Source organism: Salvelinus alpinus, chromosome 31 (assembly GCF_045679555.1).
Source record: "Salvelinus alpinus chromosome 31, SLU_Salpinus.1, whole genome shotgun sequence".
Classification (NCBI taxonomy): Eukaryota; Metazoa; Chordata; class Actinopteri; order Salmoniformes; family Salmonidae; genus Salvelinus; species Salvelinus alpinus.
This window is the reverse complement of record NC_092116.1, coordinates 15,369,900-15,388,848: the sequence shown is the minus strand read 5'-3', so window position 1 is coordinate 15,388,848 and position 18,949 is coordinate 15,369,900. Positions and strand designations below refer to the sequence as shown.

At 42.1% G+C, this 18,949-nt stretch overlaps 2 protein-coding genes and 1 pseudogene across 2 annotated transcripts; 2 read left to right on the top strand and 1 right to left on the bottom strand.

Annotated features, from left to right (window-relative positions):
• The first annotated feature begins 52 nt into the window (after nucleotides 1-52).
• LOC139561125 (RNA-binding protein 4.1-like) lies at nucleotides 53-4,662 on the top strand. Its single transcript, XM_071378009.1, has 4 exons — nucleotides 53-452; nucleotides 931-1,363; nucleotides 1,475-2,142; nucleotides 2,596-4,662. Exons 2-3 carry the CDS (start codon nucleotides 955-957, stop codon nucleotides 2,113-2,115), a joined length of 1,050 nt encoding a protein of 349 aa, XP_071234110.1. The 5' UTR covers nucleotides 53-452; nucleotides 931-954; the 3' UTR covers nucleotides 2,116-2,142; nucleotides 2,596-4,662.
• A 3,703-nt stretch (nucleotides 4,663-8,365) lies between these two features.
• On the bottom strand, nucleotides 8,366-10,808 carry LOC139561128 (TRAF-interacting protein with FHA domain-containing protein A-like). The gene is made up of 2 exons (XM_071378011.1): nucleotides 9,996-10,808; nucleotides 8,366-9,413 (listed from the first exon to the last, which is right to left on the bottom strand). The coding sequence occupies exon 2, from the start codon at nucleotides 9,346-9,348 to the stop codon at nucleotides 8,746-8,748; it is 603 nt and encodes a 200-aa protein (XP_071234112.1). The 5' UTR covers nucleotides 9,349-9,413; nucleotides 9,996-10,808; the 3' UTR covers nucleotides 8,366-8,745.
• On the top strand, nucleotides 10,801-12,154 carry LOC139561038 (RNA-binding protein 4B-like; annotated as a pseudogene).
• The last annotated feature ends 6,795 nt before the right edge of the window (nucleotides 12,155-18,949 follow it).

The window sequence follows — 18,949 nt, the reverse complement described above, 5'->3', positions numbered from 1 at the left end:
CCGACAGATAATGGTGATAAAGTTTATTTTTTATTTTTTTTACGTGTTTGTGTTAAATAAAATACGGATTACAGGCAAGCTAATATAAGTAATACCATTTGAATTAGTTGGTTCGAGTAGTATAATCATATGTACCTAGCTAGGATAATAAACAACCCTACAAACTATTTAGTTTGTTACATTGTAGCTAACTAATTCATGTTACAGACAGGTAGGTTGTCCCTATCGCTTGCCTACTCGTGTGTTGGCTACATTGTAACAACTTGAAGTGTCATTGGTGGTCTGAATTACTCAAATAAACGTAGAAGTTGTTCCATTGGTCCATTCCCAGGCTAATCAATGAACGGTTGTCTAACCAATCAGCTGTGTTGACGCATCTCAGTAGGCGCGCTTCTTTAGCACGCCGGTGTAGCCATTTTTTTCACGACCGTGAAGCAGCTAACTGATTTGAGGTAAGTGTTCCATTCAATCTTTCTTGGTTAATAGAAAATAAATAGCTACTGCTAGAATATTTGAAGTTGACGCGAGGTATGAACTCTGTCTACCCGTATTGAGGAATATTCTGTTATGCAATAAAATCTTTTGGAGTACCGTTTCTCGAACGGGTACGCACGTATTGGGGTGGCAAGCTAGCTAAATTAGCTAGGTAATGTAGTTAGACAACGAGATGTACAATATTCGACGCCGTTTTCTATACATTTTCATTTTTGCTTCTATAAAATTTGGACATGATCTTGTTGCTGAAATAATAAACGTATCGAGGTTTTAAAACGATCGGTTTCTGTCGAAAGTGGTAACTAAGTAGCTAACATTCTACTAGATTACTAGCCCCCATGCTTGATGCCGATAACAAGTGCACCACTGTACTTAGTTTACATGACAATTTCGCTAGTTCGCATAGTCTCATTGAGCTTTCCCCCCTCACGTCAGGCTTTCTACAACACTGCTTCAAGGATGGTCAAGATCTTCATTGGGAACCTCCCTCGGGAGGCAGACAAAGATGAAATTCAGGTGTTGTTCTCCCAGTACGGTGCCGTCACAGAATGCGCCATCGTCAAGAATTTTGCTTTCGTCCACATGGATGACCGTAAGTCTGCCACCAAAGCCATCCGCAGCCTGCACCTCTACAAGCTGCATGGCACGGCGATAAATGTCGAGGCTAGTCGCGGGAAGAACCAGGGAGCCGTCAAACTCCACGTGACAAACGTGGAGAAAGGCAACGATGATGAGCTCCGCACTCTGTTCGAGGAGTATGGCACGGTCTCTGAATGTGCTATTGTCAAAAACTTTGCGTTTGTGCACATGGACAACTCCGATGAGGCTATGGATGCCATCAAGGGATTAGACAACGTTGAATTCCAGGGTAAGATTTTTTTTTTTAGCTTATGCTCTTTGAGAAGGTTACACATTTAGAAATGTGGCTACTACTGGTCTTCCACCTAATCATGTTCTTTGGCATTTCTTTCCCTAATAGGGAAACGTATCCATGTTCAGATATCCAAGAGCCGTCCCAGGTACGAGGAGGAAGAAGACTATCCACCACCCCCACCTGAGAGGGGAGGTTACTGGCCCCCCCGTGGCTACCCCGGGGAGAGGCATGATCCTCCACCCCCTAGCTATCTAAGAGGTCGACAGCCACCCCCTCATCACGGGTACCCTGCCCCCACTCCACCACCCCCTCCCCCTCGACGAGCCCCTTACCCAGAGCGTGCTTATGAGCGCGAGAGGCAGAGCTATGCCGTTGTGGATTACTATGAGAAATACAGGGCTCGTCCTGCCCCTTACGGCATAATGTCCTATGATGAGAGGCGTGTAGGCTCCTTACCCCCTCCTCCCCCGCCCCCCTCTTCCATGGTCAGGGAGCGCTTCATGGCCTCTGGCCTCGATCCATATGAGCGTCGCCCCCTCCCTCCTCCCCCCTCTGCGTACTACGCCAGGGACCGCAGTCCCATTCGGAGGGCCCCTCCTCCCCCCATGCCCCCCGCCGGTAACGGTTACTCCTATGAGCGTTCCCGACTCTCTCCCATCTCTCGGCCCGCGATGTACAACCTACCACGTACCAGAGACCCCTACGCCGACAGGTTGCCACCGCCGCCAGCGGCTCGCTATTACTAAGCAGCGTACACCGGCGTTTGACTCAAGGTGAGAATAGGCCTGCGCTACAAACATTCTAATGGGAAATGGGAGGTGAAGTAGTACCGATCCTCTATATGGAGGGTCCAAGGTCACTTGATGCGCTCTTTAGAGGGGCTTCATGCCTCAATTCTGAGAGGAATGGTCTGACAGTCGCTCTTCGCTAAACCTCCAGATTAACTGAAATGCTTGAACTGGGAGAAAAAGCATGTGTAAGAGAGCTCTGCGAAAAATCGTAATTCTTAATCATCTCGTTGGTATATAAGCAATGATTGAGCTAAACATAAATCATGTATTGGTAAAAGTGAGGAACTCATGTAGAGTATTAATTTGACCATGTAGATTGAAGTTGCTGATGAGAATAGAACGATGAATGTAGATTGTTTATAAGTGAAACACGTGTTCGCTGCGGGTGTAACGGGCGGTTGACGTGTGTGTGTGTGTGGTTTGCTCTCTTTCCAGGTTTAAATATTTCAACAAGATCTGCGTCGTCGTCTCCTGATGCACACAGCAATTTACCCCCCTCGTCTGTGGCTGAGCGCGTTTCGTTCTCAGGAGGAATTGTAATGCATGCCCTCTCGTCATTTAAAACCCTTTTATTGTATTGTTTACTCTTTTTTTTTTTTGCATTGTTTTAGTATTGTGCTTTAGCTATGTTTTTAGTCTCAGGCTCCCAGAAGCCATTTAGTTGTGCGTTTTTATTTTACGTTAACATTATTTTTGTCCTCTTGATATACTGTAACGTGTCATGATACAAACTTTTTGCTCTAAAATCTAATTTCTGAAATTTAATGATTGAAAGCTGCAACACGTTATTACGAAAAGGATGTTAATAATCGTGATTTGAATATCAACACGTGTTTCCTTTGAACAACCATGCTGGTTTAAATTTAAATCTATCGTCTGAAATGATGCAAAGTTATGGATTATGAAAAGGTAGCGCTCTGCGACAATGTACAACAGCATAATAAACCACTTCGATGGATTAGTTGGTTAATTTGTTTATGGTGGCGAGTTACACTAAGGTGGATAACGTTCTTATTTGTAATCAGGACATGATTTTAATAAAACTGAATTGTACAGGAATTTCGATAATTTTTTGGGGAACTCTTGTTAAATCAAATCGCAGATTCTTAATCTTATGATTCAATGGCGAATGATCAGTTGCTTCTCAATATACTTTAACCATTTTGAGGGGGGATAAATGCTTGATAATGATAAAATGTCAAATAACGTTATCTGTGTCCCCTCGACTTCAAGCGCTCAATCACAATTGAACTATACTGATCTGCCCCGTCACTGCTCATCAATTTATTTCAGTGTCATGGGTTTGATTGGGCTTTTTTGCCATATCCCCAGTTCTCACCATAATACACTCACTCTGGAAGCGTCTCTGGAGAGATGTTCTTGGCGCCGCCTGCAGGAACCTAACCAGGTAAGATGGGAGTTGGGATCAGTTGTATGAATCTTGGGTTTAAAGATGTGATTAATTTAGGTACACAGGAGTCAGGAAAATGACAAGACGTCTCTGCTTGGCATGGACACATAATATAAATGCTAAACCTTTCCATACTAACAATCTATATGGCTGCGTTTAGACAGGCAGCCCAATTACCCCCCCTCACTAATTGGTCATTTTACTTTTTCTTTTTTTTAGATCTTTTTCTACGCTGAATGATAGTGTAAAAAAAAATGCGATTGTGCTGCCTGTATAAATGCAGCCAAACGTCTTTTAAAGGGGCAGTCTTGGATTCTGCAATATTTTGGGATATTTAGATATAGGCTTAACCATTGAATCTCGAAGAATATAAGTTAAATGCCTGATGACCTTTAACTGTCCCACCTAAAAACACAAGTTCATCAGAGCTCCAAATATAAATCTGTTACTCCATTGTTTAAGTAATCTAATTGTGAACAAACTATAGCTTTAAAACATTGTCAAAACTATCATTTTGAGCTCATAGATGGTCAGTCCATCTATCAAAAGCTCAGTCTATGAATTTCAGAGTGGTTAGTCATCTACAGTTCTCCAGCCTCAGCTCTTAACCAAACATTTGGCTGGGTCTTTGTTTTGAATACCAGATTGCCCTTTTAAATATAAACATGATCTTGGTTGTGGAAATGTTGTTAGGTGTCATTGTCGGGGGAAGATTTATTTTATAGATAATTCCATCCATAAGCAAGTAGGGACACAGTCTTAAGGTCAGCAGATACATATTGTTGTAGGGTTTATTCATTTAGTGTGCACAAGCAAAACATTTTGCTGTGAAAACAAGCATTTCTTAATGGACACGTTAATGCAGTCCCCCTCTGTTTTGGCCATTTGGTTCCTAGTGAATGCACCCCTGTTTGAAGGTCTAGGCCACTGGTAAGTTAGAAAAGTAGAATTCATTAAGCATTCATATGTATTGTAACCTATACTGTAAATGGTTGTATTAGTTTGTATAGCTGTACTACTGAAATACTTGGTTTTATAAGAGTCCCCCGAATGTCTTTGTGTGATTTCCTAATAAAATATTTCAAACTGAACTTGTTTGTTCACTCTGGGTTGATAGTGTCCTTTCCAAACAAGGTTTTTGTACATGTAATGTTGGAAGGCTGGCTCTAGCCTTTTGGGCGTTGTAACTGAGATTTGGTTGGGGTGGAGATTAAAAACATACAAAGTTCATTTCCTGCTATACTACACATTTTGGCATGGGGTGTAGAGAAAATGTTAGTTTTAAGGAGTTTTCTGCAGTTCTACACATTTTGCAATGTTGATATCTGAGTGAGAGCAACTAATACAATCAACGAGGGGCCCCCTGGGCATGTGCCCGATCAGTATTTTGGCCATGATTACAATTGAATATCACTAGCTAGATTAATTATTAGCAGACATGGCTAATTGAGTGACTGATGCACAAAACTGTTTGAATTTACACCTTGTGTATTCTAACGCTCATAAGTAAATTGAGACCCTGACAGTTCCTAGCTGCTGGGGCCCCTAAGTGACTGATTATGCCTGGAGCTGGCCGTGCACCTAAGACTACAGATCACGTATAAATTCTGTTTGGGGGGGGGTAGATTAACTCTTTCTATAAACCCACATATAGCCATCATATGACTGGTGATGAGGTCATTTGGGTGTGGCTGTTCCTTTTGTGGACGCCTACTGCCCTATGCTGGGTAGTTGGTGTGTACATACAGATCAAAGAAGTCTAGGCATACAGTGCCTTAAATTATTCACACCCCTTTACTTTTTCCTCTTTTTGATGTTACAAATTGGGATTGAAATTAATTACATTTTTCATCAATCTACTTACAATTTTCTTCCACTTGGACAAAATATTTTAGCATTTGAAAACGAAAACCCTAATATCTTGATTAGTCTGAGGGTTGAATACTTATCTATACATGTTAAAATCACATTTGGCAGTGATAACTGCTGTGAAACTTTCTGGGTAAGTCTCTAAGAACTTTCCACACCTGGATTTTGCAACATTTACCCATTATTCTTTTCAAAATTCTTCAAGCTCTGTCAATTTGGATGTTGATCATTGCTAGACAACCATTTTCAGGTCTTGCCATAGATTTTCAAGCAGATGTAGGTCACAATTGTAACTCGGCCACCCCAGTGTAAATTTGGCCTTGTTTTAGGTTACTGTCCTGCTGAAAGGTTAATTAATCTCCCAGTGTCTGGTTGAAAGCAGACTAAACCAGGTTTTCTTCTAGGATTTTGCCTGTGCTTAGCTTCTGTTCCTTTTTATCCTGGAAAAACTCCCCAGTCCTTGACAATTACAAGCATACCCATAACATGATGCAGCCACCACTATGCTCAAATATGGAGAGTGGTACTCAGTAATGTGCTGTATTGGATATGCCCCAAACACGACTATTTAGGATATAAAGTTAATTGATTTGCCACATTTTTTGCTGTATTACTTCACTAATGCACGTTTTAGAATACTTTTTATTCTGTACAGGCTCCCTTTTCACTCTGTCAATTAGGTTATTATTATGGAGTAACTACAATGTTGCTCCATCAACTGTTTTAAAGTCACCATTGGCCTCATGGTGAAATCCCTGATAGGTTTCCTTCCTTTCTGGCAACTGAGTTAGGAAGGATGCCTGTATCTTTGTATTGACTGGGTGTATTGATACACCGTCCAAAATTTAATTAATAACTTCACCGTGCTCAAAGGGACATTCATTATCTGCTTTTTTAATTTTTGCCCATCTACCAATAGGTGCTCTTTGCGAGACATTTGAAAACCTCTGTTTGAAATTCACTGCTCGACTTACGGACCTTACAGATAATGTTATGTGTGCGGTACAGAGATGAGGTAGTCATTCAAAATTCATGTTAAACACTATTATTAGGAGTCCATACAACTTATTGTGACTTGTTAAGCACATTTTATACTCCTGAACTTATTTGCTTGCGATAACAATGGGGTTAAATACTTATTGACTCAAGACATTTCAGCTTTTAATTTTTAATGAATTTGTAAACATTTAAAAAACCTAAATCAACTGACATTATGGGGAACTGTGCAGGCCAGTGACAACATCTACAATTTATTCCATTTTAAATTCAGGCACTAAAAACAAAATGTGGAAAAAGCCCTTGAGAAGCACATACTATACATTCTAAAGGCACTGTGGCACAGGATAGTATGTGCTTCTCAAAACCACCACAATGATCCCACCCTTGCCCAATAAAAAGTAATCTAAAATATGTGTATTTCAAAAGATTATAAAAAATGTTAGCAGAATGTATTAGATAATAGCCAGAAAGTATTAGTGAAGGTGCTGGAGGCCAAAGGAAAAACTGAAGAAACAGGAAAAAGTCTCAGCATACTTCCAGTCAGATGCAAATTCCTTTAGTTGTGGCTTAGCTTTCGGTCAGTCGACCTTCATCAGCGCATATCTCCACAAACAATAGTGGGACAGATAAGTACACACAGTGAGCCAGAGATAATGACAGACACCTGAGGTAATCTAAAGTACCTGATAGGGCCACTAGATGATATATCAGATAGAACAGAAAATATTAAATCATTTTCTAGTTTTGTTCTTGTAGAAAAACAAGTGTTAGTGTAAGGAACCCTTACTCTCAAAAAGAGAGCAATACACTGGAAAAGTGCCCAAAAAATGAAGAAAATGTACACTATATACAGTGCCTTCAGGAAGGAGTCACACACCTTGACATATTCCACATTTTGTTGTGTTACAGCCTGAATTCAAAATGGATTGAATATATATTTCTTCTCATCCATCTACACACAATGGCCCATAATGACAGAGAGAAAACATCCTTTGCTCATCCTTGAGTAATCGTTACAACGTGATTGGAGTCCACCTGTGGCCATTACAATTGTTTGACATAATTTACAAAGAAACACCTGTCTATATAAGGTCCCACAGTTGACAGTGAAGATCTGAGCAGAAACTATACCAAGGTGTCCAAGGAATTGTCCGTAGATCTACAAGATATTTCTGGGGAAGGGTATAAAACAATTTCTAGTGTTGAAAGTTTCCAGGAGCACCGTGGTCTCCACTATATTGGCGATAAGTGAAACATGCTGTCTTACAGGTTGATCCTGTTAAAGTGTGGGATCCTGTTACGATGCTTGCTTCAGCTCCTCCAGTGAGACAGCTGACTGAAGGGGAGCGTAGAGTATTTGTTCGAGCTCTGTTTCGTTGTCGTCTGGCAAGACGATCGGAGGAGCGTGAGAGGTCTGCCACCACGTTATCCCTCCCCGGAGTGAACTTCAGCTGATAGTCATACTGTCTGAGGCAGTCGGCCCATCTGTTAAACCTGAAGTGGCTTGTGGCCAGTTCTGAATGCCGACAGTAGCGTAGTGAGGGACTGGTGGTTGGTTCGAAACGTGAACAGCCGGCCATATAAGTAGAGGTGCCACATTTCGCACGTCCAGACACAGGCCAGTGCTTCTCGTTCACCCACAGAGTACCGTTGTTTAGTGGGGCTCAGGGCTCTTGAGGTGAAGGCGACGGGCCTCTCAATGCCACTCTGCAGCTGTGAGAGGACAGCTCCTAGTGCTCCATCTGAGGCATCACAGGTGACAATGGTGAGGCAGATGGGGTCAAAGTGAGCAAATTGGGCTCATATCTTATCTCACATGCAGGTAGACTAAAACATATACAGGTATAGCCAGTTTTTCAGAATGTGCCTTTGTTCCTCACAGGTAACATTTGTTGCTTGTACTTGCCAAAGCCTTTAACGCGATCATCAAATAAAACAGTTTATTAAAATCAACATTTACAAAACGGTGACAAAACAATATCCTTCCCCCACCCTAACCTCGTCCTTTATTGAATTCTGATACTTGCTCTTATTTGGGTATCATGAAAAAGGGTCATATTCACAAGCTTTAGTTTCACATTTTATAAAATAACGTAACATTCTGAATAATACTTGAGGAGTGGGTTATAAGGTAGAATATAAAAACATTTGAGGTACTGATAGCTTGGCGCCACATACAGTCAACATTTTGATTTAAGCTTTCAGAATGTTTAACATCAGCATTTGTCAAGAAAACTGCTTCTAGTTAAAGAGAAAACAATACGATATAATCAAAACAATATGGCTGTTATTGTAGTAAAACTATTTTATGAAAGAAACGCACTGCCTGATTGGTACATGATTGTCTCATCCATCTCCATTGGCCCTTGGCTCATGAGTGGTGGGATGCCATTGGTTGAAAGGTCTGAGCCCGTGTCCATGACGGGCACCATATTTGGCACGACCATGCCCATCTCTCTGGAAGGGGGTACTGCCAGCACCCGAAACTCCACCTCAAAGCTCCCCTTCGCCTCTCCATTCTCACGGCGTATCAGCATCTCGTATTCCCCGAACCGGATCAAGGCCTTACCCGGCAGCTCTGCCCTCTCCAGGAACCCCAACTCAAACCCATTGACAGTCACACGTCCCTTCTGGCTCAGGTTCTGCACAGAAAATAGCATGTCCGGGCTGTTGGAGGTGCGGTAGGCCTGCAAGGACAGCTGCTTGCGGGAGACACGGGGGTCGGCCAGCACGAAGGTGCAGGCCTGGGCATCCCGGCCCAGCTTCACTGGGTCCTCGGCCTGGAGCTTGTGTCTGGTGTCCAGAGGCAACATGCGGTACAGAGCCCTGGAAGCCTGCTGGGGGTGGTAGAGCTGGATCTGGAGGCATGTCATCAGCTCCTCTGTTTCCACGGTGTGAGACACCTCCATGGTGGATCTTATGATGGCTGATGCAATTGAAGGGATGTTGTCTTTCACTTTCTGGTTCACTTGGTCTAAGAGAAAAACAGAGAGGAATATTCAAAATGATTACCTTGTGTTATTCTGGCACTAAATAAGTCTCATTACTAGACAGAGAATAACAGCTCAGATAGAGGGTGATGGAATGGAAAACACTTAATTATATTGCTCTAATCGATAGGAAGAATGTTCAGGGTATTTCCATGAAGCAGTACAAAATCTCAAGGTGCTTTCGATATTTGTTCTAACATTTTTAGTTCTTAGAATTGTGTCAGAATTGCATCATCATTCCACACCCTCAGCCTGTCAGCATTTCCTCTAAAACGTTCACTGACTTAAAGTAATTCCACTGTGATATGAATGTAGCCTTTTTCAAGTATACACAGGGAAACAGCTTAGGATAGACTGCTTTTTCATAAAAGTTAAAGTCTATTGTCATCAGAGAGGTGAAGAACATGTTAGATATATAATCTGCAAATATCTTCCACACTTGTGTTTTTCTGAAGCACTAATAACAATACTAGGCTTGTATAACATTTGAATGAGAATCACATATCATGACATTCGTTCAAACAAAACCATTCTGAATGTTCACTTCCAAACTTGCTATATTTTACCTGTAAAGTTGGGTAGGCTGTAGGATAATTTATTTTGCTCGTAGCGTCTCGAAAGATCAGGCTACATTATACAGTAGGCTGTCTCCAACGGTTGACTTGCTTTGTTTACTAGAACCAGTACAACTGTTGTCTATTGGCGCACAAAGTGTTGCGCCAACTATAACGGGTATCGGAGGATACTGCCAGGACAAAAACAAACAGGAAGGGGGTGATCATGACGTCAGCCAGAACCAGCAGCACCATACATAGCACCACCAGTGGCAGTGAACTGCTGCTAGTCATGATCCGGTTATAGCTCGATGTTTAGGGAACGTCTGATTATGCTTTCACCTTGGCAGGTTTTATACAACTTCCTTACGATTTTCAGTAACAGGCAGGTTTATAGGGCTACTTTATGACCATGTGAGTGCAGTCGACAAAGGAGCAGTATCAATTAAACCAACTAGCTTCTTATCTGTGATGAAATTGCATGCCAAATTAACTGTTCTGGGAAAGGGGTGCTATTGTCAATCATCAACTGCCATCTGTAATCAGCATGCCAAAACCCTGAAGCAGTAAAACGAATTTTGGGTGCCTGCGACACATAGCTCTACAGATCATGGTGATAATAAAGTGAAGAAAAATGTATCTATATGTGTTCAATAAAATACGTATACCAAGCAAGCTAGTATCATAAGTCATGCCATTCGAAGTAGTTGGTACGAATAGTAGCATAATCATAATATTATGTACCTAGCTAGGCTAATAAACAACCTCAACTTGCCTAAGCAGTTTCAAGCTATTCACTGTTTGTTCATGTGACTGATGGTCCGTATTACGTGCCTACTCTCGGCGTTAGTAACGCTGTAACAATTTAAAATGTCATTGGTCAATTCACAGGCTAATCAAAGAACAATGGTTGTCTAACCAATCAGCTAGCATAACGCATCTCAGCAGGCGGGCTTTTCCCGTTCTGTATAACGCGATGTAGACGTTTTTTATACGAAAGTGACGTATCTAACGTTAACCGATTGAGGTAAGTGTACTATTCAATATTTCTGGTCGAGAACATCTTTAAATAACTGCTGTACTAAAACATTTGAAATTGACTCTTGCGCACGCGATGCGAGCGGTGTAGTCAGCCTGTTAGGCATGTAGCTAGACAAAATATATACAATATTCTAGGCGTTTTATATTAATGTTTGTTTTTGGTTGCATGAAAGCTGGTTTGCTTTGGCGTTATCATGTTGCTGAAATAACCTCATCTGCGTTTTCGAAGTTTGAAAACGACCTGTTTCTGGCAAAAGTGGTTAGCTAGCATTCTAGATGGCTAGCCGACTTGATGCCAGACATAAGTGCACTGCACTTTGTCATGTAAACTAGCTCGCTAACTAGTCAGAGTTTTGCTACTTGTACATGTTAGCTATTTCATAATATGGTTAGTTAGCTATCTTGTCAAGTTTGACATGCATATCCAATCAGTCATTAAGTAATTTTAGAGGTTTTGAGTAAATGGGCCAACAACATTGTCTGGTTAAGTGGCCCTGGGGGTGGGGGTTGTGCCTCAGTCACATCATTGATCTTTCCCCCCTCTCACCTAAGGCTTTCTACAACACTGCTTCAAGGATGGTCAAGATCTTCATTGGGAACCTCCCTCGGGAGGCAGACGAGGATGAAATTCAGGTGTTGTTCTCCCAGTACGGTGCGGTCACAGAATGCGCTATCGTCAAGAATTTTGCTTTCGTCCACATGGATGACCGTAAGTCTGCCACCAAAGCCATCCGCAGCCTGTACCTCTACAAGCTGCATGGCGATAAACGTCGAGGCTAGTCGCGGGAAGAACCAGGTATCCGTCAAACTTGGAGAAAGGCAACAACGATTAACTCCGCACTTCGTTCGAGGAGTATGGCACAGTCTCTGAATGAGCTATTGTTAAAAACTATGCGTTTGTGCACATTGACAACTCCGACGAGGCTATGCCATCAAGGGATTAGACAAGGTTGAATTCCAGGGTAAGATTTTTTTTAAGGTTATGCTCTTTGAGAAGGTTACACATTTAGAAATGTGGCTACTACTGGTCTTCCACCTAATCTTGTTCTTTGGTATTTCCCTACCTAATAGGGAAACCCCAGGGTCGTTACAGTATCCATGTTCAGATATCAAAGAGCTGTCCCAGGTAGGAGGAGGAAGAAGACTTCCCCCCCCCCCCCCTCAAAGCGGGGGATACTGGCCAAGGGAGAGGCATGACCCTCCACACCCTAGCTATCTAAGAGGTCGTCACCATCCCCTCATCACGGGTATCCTAGGTTTAGCGAAGAGCGACTGTCAGACCATTCCTCTCAGAACTGAGGCATGAAGCCCCTCTAAAGAGCGCATCAAGTGACGTTGCTGATGATGAGAATGGAACGATGAATGTAAATTGTTTATAAATGAAACACGTGTTCCCTGCGGGTGTAATGGCCAGTTGACTTGTGTGTGTGGTTCGCCCTCTTTCCAGGTTTATTTATTTCAACAAGATTTGCGTCCTCGTCACAGCCATCGTATCCTGATGCGCACAGCGTTCATCTGTTGCTGATCTGTGGCGCGTTTCATTCTCAGGAGGAATTGTAATGCTTAACTTCTTGTCATCGAAAACACTTTTATTATACTTGTATTGTTTTGGCCTCTTTTGGTTTGTATTGTGCTTTGGCTACCTTTTTAGTCTCTGGCTCCCAGAAGCCTTTGAGCCGTGCATATTTATTTTATGTTCCAATATTTAGTCTTGATATACTGTAATGTGTCATGATATAAACTTTTGCTGATAAGTCACATTTCTTAAATTTGATGAATGGAAGCATCAACACGTTTGGATGTTACAAGTAGGATGTTACTATTAGCAAATAATCGTGACTGTATATCGACTTAAATACGAACCATCTTGTGTTTCCTTGTTCAATCTGAAGTTATGTGACAATGTACAACAGCATAATAAAACCACTACGATGGACTACAACAATTGACCAGTTGGTTAATTTGTAAATCATCAAATATTTGCTTATGGTAGCTAGTTACCCCAATGTGGATAACATTCTTTTTTTTGTCATCAGAGGACAAACTGAATTGTATAATAATTTTTTTACTTTTTTGATCTCTTAACATCTTATCGCAGATTGTGGTTCGATGGCAGATGATCAGTTGCTTCTCATTACATTTTAATCATTGAATCGTGATCATGTGAAGGGGGTTATGTGTCTGATGATGATGATAAATTAAGAATTGTCCTCTACCAATGTGAAATAACGTTATCACTTATGTCTCCCCTGAACTTCAAGCGCTCAATCACAATTGAACTATCTAAATCAACCCCTTCACTCCCCATCAATTTATTTAGGTGTCATGGTTTGGATTGATAGGGCTTTATTGTCATGTCCCCAGTTCTCACCATATTACACTTGGCATGATGGTGTTATGAGCACCCTCGCTCTTAGAGCATCTCTGGAGAGATGTTCTTGGTACAGCCTGCAGTAACTTAACCAGGTAAAAGATGTGAATCAAGATCAGTTGTGGGTTGTATGAAACTAAGAGTTAAACGTGATGATTTTAGGTACACATGAGTCAAGGTCTTTTCCAATTTAGTACAGGAGAATGGCAAATTACCTCTGCTTGATTTTAGGCCGGGCATGAACAGGTAAGTTATTTTTTTTACTTCCTAAACTAAAAAGCAATATGGCTGCGTTTAGACGGGCATTCCAAATGTTATATATTTTCCCCACTAATTCGTATTGTGACCAATCACATCAGTTCTTTGCACATCTGATCATTTTCAGAGCTGAGCTGATTGGTCAAAAGACCAGTTTAGTAAAAATAATATCAGATATGGGCTGCGTGCATAAACGCAACCATTGTCAACCAAACGTCTAAAGGGTCAATCTGGGATTCATCAACATTTTGGGACTTAAGTTAATGATGTATAGGCCTAGCCATTGATTCTTGAAGAATACAACTTAAATGCCTCATGACCTTCAACTGCCCTACCCAGAAATATGTTCATCAGAGCCCCAAATATAAGCTTGTCTTACTCAATTCTTTGTAAACAAACTGCAGCTTCAAAACTGCAATTTTTAGCTCATAGATGGTCGGTCCTTGTATCAATCGCTCCGTCTATGAATTTGAGTGGTTAGCCTAGATTTCTCAAGCCTCATCACCACTTGTTTGGTTAACAGCTGGGGGGGAGTCTTTAAAAGAAAATCCCAGATTGCACTTTAAACATACAGTGCATTCGGAAAGTATTCTGACCCCTTGACTTTTTTCACATTTTGTTACATTGTAGCCGTATTCTAAACTGGATAAAATATATATTTTTTTCTATCAATCTACACACAATACCCCATAATGACCAAGCGAAAACAGGTTTTTGGAAAGTTTTGCAAATGAATAAACAAGAGGAATACCTTATTTACATAAGTATTCAGACCCTTTGCTATGAGACTCGCAATTGAGATCAGGTGCATCCTGTTTCCATTTATCATCCTTGATGTTTCTACAACTTGATATTAGTCTACCTGTGGTGAATTCAATTGATTGGACAGAATTTGGAAAGGCACACATCTGTCAATAAGGTACCACATTTGACAGTGCATGTCAGAGCAAAAACCAAGCCATGAGGTTTTTATTTATTTATTTATTTTACCGTTATTTTACCAGGTAAGTTGACTGAGAACACGTTCTCATTTGCAGCAACGACCTGGGGAATAGTTACAGGGGAGAGGAGGGGGATGAATGAGCCAATTGTAAGGTTGAAGGAATTGTCCGTAGAAAGCCGAGAAAGGAGAAGAGTACCAAACATTTTCTGTGACATTGAAGGTCCCCAAGAACACAGTGGCCTCCATTCTTAAATGGAAGAAGTTTGGAACCACCAAGACTTCCTAGAGCTGGCTTGCCGGCCAAACTGAGCAATCGGAGGAGAAGGCCTTGGTCAGGGAGGAGACCAAGAACCCGATGGGCACTCTGACAGAGCTCCAGAGTTCCTCTGGAGATGGTTGTCCTTCTGGAAGGTTCTCCCATCTCTGCAGCCTTTGTGGTAGAGTGGCCAGACGGAAGCCGCCACTCTTCAGTAAAAGGCACCTAGAGGACTGACCATGAGAAACAAGTTTCTCTGGTCTGATGAAACCAAGAATGAATTCTTTAGCCTGAATGCCAAGCATCACGTTTGAAGGAAACCTGGCACCATCCCTACAGTGAAGCAAGGTTGTGGCAGCATCATGCTTTGGGGATGTTTTTCAGCGGCAGGGACTGGGAGAATAGTCAGGATCAAAGGAAAAACGAACTAAGCAAAGTACAGAGATCCTTGATGAAAACGTGCTCAGGACCTTAGACTGGGGTGAGGGTTCACATTCCAACAGGACAACAACCCTAAGCGCGCACAGCCAAGACAACGCAGGAGTGGCTTTGGTACAAGTCTCTGAATGTCTTTTAACCCGATCGAACATCTCTGGAGATACCTAAAAATAGCTGTGCAGCGACGCTCCCCATCCAACCTTACAGAGCTTGAGAGGATCTGCAGAGAAGAATAGGAGAAACTCCCCTAATACAGGTGTGCCAAGCTTGTTGTGTCATACCTAAGACTCAAGGCTGTAATTGCTTCCAAAGGTGCATCAACAAAGTCTAAACCTGTATTTGCTTTGTCATTATGGGGTTTTGTGTGTAGATTGAGGGGGGAAAACTTCATGAATTTTAGAATAAGGCTGTAATGTAACAAAATGTGGAAAAAGTCAAGGGGTCTGAACTCTTTCCGAATGCTCTGTGAACATGTTGGTTGTGGAAATGTTTTACGTCGTTGTGAAGGATTCAGATTTGTTTTAAATATATACTGAACAAAAATATAAACTCAGTTTAACAGTTTAACAGTTCATATAAGGGAATCACTCAAATTAAATTAATTAGGCCCTAATCTATGAATTTAACATAACTGGGAATACAGATATGCATCTGTTGTTCACTGATACCTTTGAAAAAAGGTGCGTGGATCAGAAAACCAGTCCGTTTCTGGTGTGACCACCATTTGCCTCATGCAGTGTGACACATCCCCCTTCGCAGTGAGTTGATCAGGCTATTGATTGTGGTCTGTGAAATGTTGTCCCACTCCTCTTCAATGGCTGTGCGAAGTTGCTGGATATTGGCGGGACCTGGAACACGCTGTCGTACACGTGATTTCAGAGCATCCCAAACATGCTCAATCGTTGACATGTCTGAATGTGCAGGCCATGAAAGAACTGGGAAATTTTCAGCATCCAAGAATTGTGTACAGATCTTTGCGACATGGAGCCGTGAATTATCATGCTGAAACATGAGGTGATGGCTGTGGATGAATGGCACGACAATGGGCTTCAGGGGCTCGACACGGTTTCTCTCTGCATTCAAATTGCCATAGATAAAAGGCAGTTGTGTTTGTTGTCCCTGGCTTATGCCTGCCCATACCATAACCCCACCGCAACCATGGGGCACACTGTTCACAACGTTGACATCAGCAAACAGCTAGCCCACAAGATGCCATACACAAGGTCTGCGGTTGTGAGGCCGGTTGGACATACTGCCAAATTCTCTAAAACGACGTTGGAGGTGGCTTATTGTAGAGAAATGAACATTCAGTTCTCTGGCAACAGTTCTAGTTGACATTCCTGCAGTCAGCATGCCAGTTGCGCAGTCCCTCAACTAGAGACATCTGTGGCATTGTGTTGTGTAACAAATCTGCACATTTTAGAGTGGTCTTTTATTTTCTCCAGCACAAGGTGTACCTGTGTAATGACAATGCTGTTTAATCAGCTCCTTGATATGCCACACCTGTCAGATGCATGGATTATATTGGCAAAGGAGAAATTATCACTAACAGGGATGTAAACAAATTTGTGCCCAAAATTTGAGAAATAAGCCTTTTTTTGCGTGTATGGGAAATGTCTTGGTCTTTTGTTTCAGCTCATGAAACGTGGGACCAACACTTCACATGTTGTTTATATTTTTGTTCAGTGTAATTCCGTCCATAAGCAAGCATGGACAAAGTCTTAAAGTCAGCAGGTACATATTGATTTAGGGGATGTATTCATTAGTGTACACCAAAGCGAAACATTTAGCAACGAAAACAAGCGTTTCTTATTGTACAAGTTAATGCTACTGAGTCCCCCTCTGTTTTGGCCCGTTTGGTTCCTAGTGAATGCACCCCTTTGTTTGAAGTTCTAGGCCCCTGGTAAGTTAGAAAAGTAGGATTTATTAAGCATTCATATGTATTGTAACCTATACTGTAAAATAGTTGTATTGGTCTGTACAGCTGTACACTCCCCCCTAATAAAATATTTAAAAAAAACATGATCTTGTTTGTTCACTCAGGGTTACTAGTGCCCTTTCCAAATGAGGGTACTGTACATAATGTTGGAAGGCTGGCCACACGAGACTACAGATGTGTTTACAGATCATATATAATTTCCGTTGGGGGGTAGCCTACAGATAATCTATTGTTTTCTATAAACCCATATATATCCAGCTGAGATCCTTTTGGTTTGGCTGTGGTGTGTTCCCTTTATGGAAGCCTACTGCCCTCTGCTGGATAGTTGATCTACACACCGATCAAAGAAGTCAAAACATAGCTGTATGTGCTTCTCAAAATCCCCTTGCACCACAATGCTCCCACTTACCCAATAAAAAGTAATCTAAAACATCTGTATGTATTTAAAAAGATTGTTACAAGTGTTAGCAGAATGTATTAGTGAAGGTGCTGGAGGCCAAAGGGAAAAAGTCTCAGCATACTTCCAGTCAGATGCAAATGTCTTTAATTGTCGCTGAGCTTTCGGTAAAAATACCTTATTTACACAAGTATTCAGACCCTTTGCTATGAGACTCAAAATTGAGCTCAGGTGCATCCTGTTTCCATTGATCATCCTTGAGATGTTTCTACAACTTGATTGGAGTCCACCTGTGGTAAATTCAATTGATTGGACATGATTTGGAATGGCACACAACTGTCGATATAAGGTCCCAAAGTTGACAGTGCATGTCAGAGCAAAAACCAAGCCATGAGGTCGAAGGAATTGTCCATAGCGCTCCGAGACAGGATTGTGTCGAGCCACAGATCTGGTGAAGGGTACCAAAACATGTATGCAGCGTTGAAGATCCCCAAGAACACAGTGGCCCTCCATCATTCTTAATTGGAATAAGTCTGGAGCCACCAAGACTTCCTAGAGCTGGCTGTCTGGCCAAACTGAGCAATCGGGGGAGAAGGGCCTTTATCAGGGAGGTGACCAAGAACCTGATGGTCACTCTGACATTGCTCTAGAGTTCCTATGTGGAGATGGGAGAACCTTTAAGAAGGGCAACCATCTCTGCAGCACTCCACCAATCAGGCCTTTATGGTAGAGTGGCCAGACGGAAGCCACTCCTCAGTAAAAGGCCATGACCACCCACTTGGAGTTTGTCAAAAGGCACCTAAAGACTCTTGACCATGAAAAAGAAGATTCTCTGGTCTGTTGAAACTCGTTGACCTGAATGCCAAGCATCACATCTGGAGGAAACCTGCCACCATCTTAACGGTGAAGCATGGTGATGCTTCACTGTAGGTGATGCTCCAGAGCGCTCAGGACCTCAGACTGGGGCAAAGGTTCACCTTCCAACAGGACAACGACCCTAAGCACACAGCCAAGACAACGCAGGAGTGGCTTCGGGGCAAGTCTCTGAATATCCTTGAGTGGCCCAGCCAGAGCCCGGACTTGAACCCAATCGATCATCTCTGGAGAGACCTGAAAATAGCTGTACAGCAACGCTCCCCATCCAACCTTACAGAGCTTGAGAGGATCTGCAGAGAAGAATGGGAGAAACTCCCCAAATACAGGTGTGCCAAGCTTGTAGCGTCATACCCAAGATCACTCGAGGCTGTAATTGCTGCCAGAGGTGCTTCAACAAAGTACTGAGTAAAGGGTCTGAATACTTATGTAAATGTGATATTTCTGTTT

Bases quoted from the DNA above. Each gene is read 5' to 3' on its own strand.
- LOC139561125 (XM_071378009.1), top strand. From the start codon at position 955: ATGGTCAAGATCTTCATTGGGAACCTCCCTCGGGAGGCAGACAAAGAT. The intron at 1,364-1,474 runs GTAAGATTTTTT...TTTCCCTAATAG, and splicing joins AGACAACGTTGAATTCCAGG to GGAAACGTATCCATGTTCAG.
- LOC139561128 (XM_071378011.1), bottom strand. From the start codon at position 9,348: ATGGAGGTGTCTCACACCGTGGAAACAGAGGAGCTGATGACATGCCTC.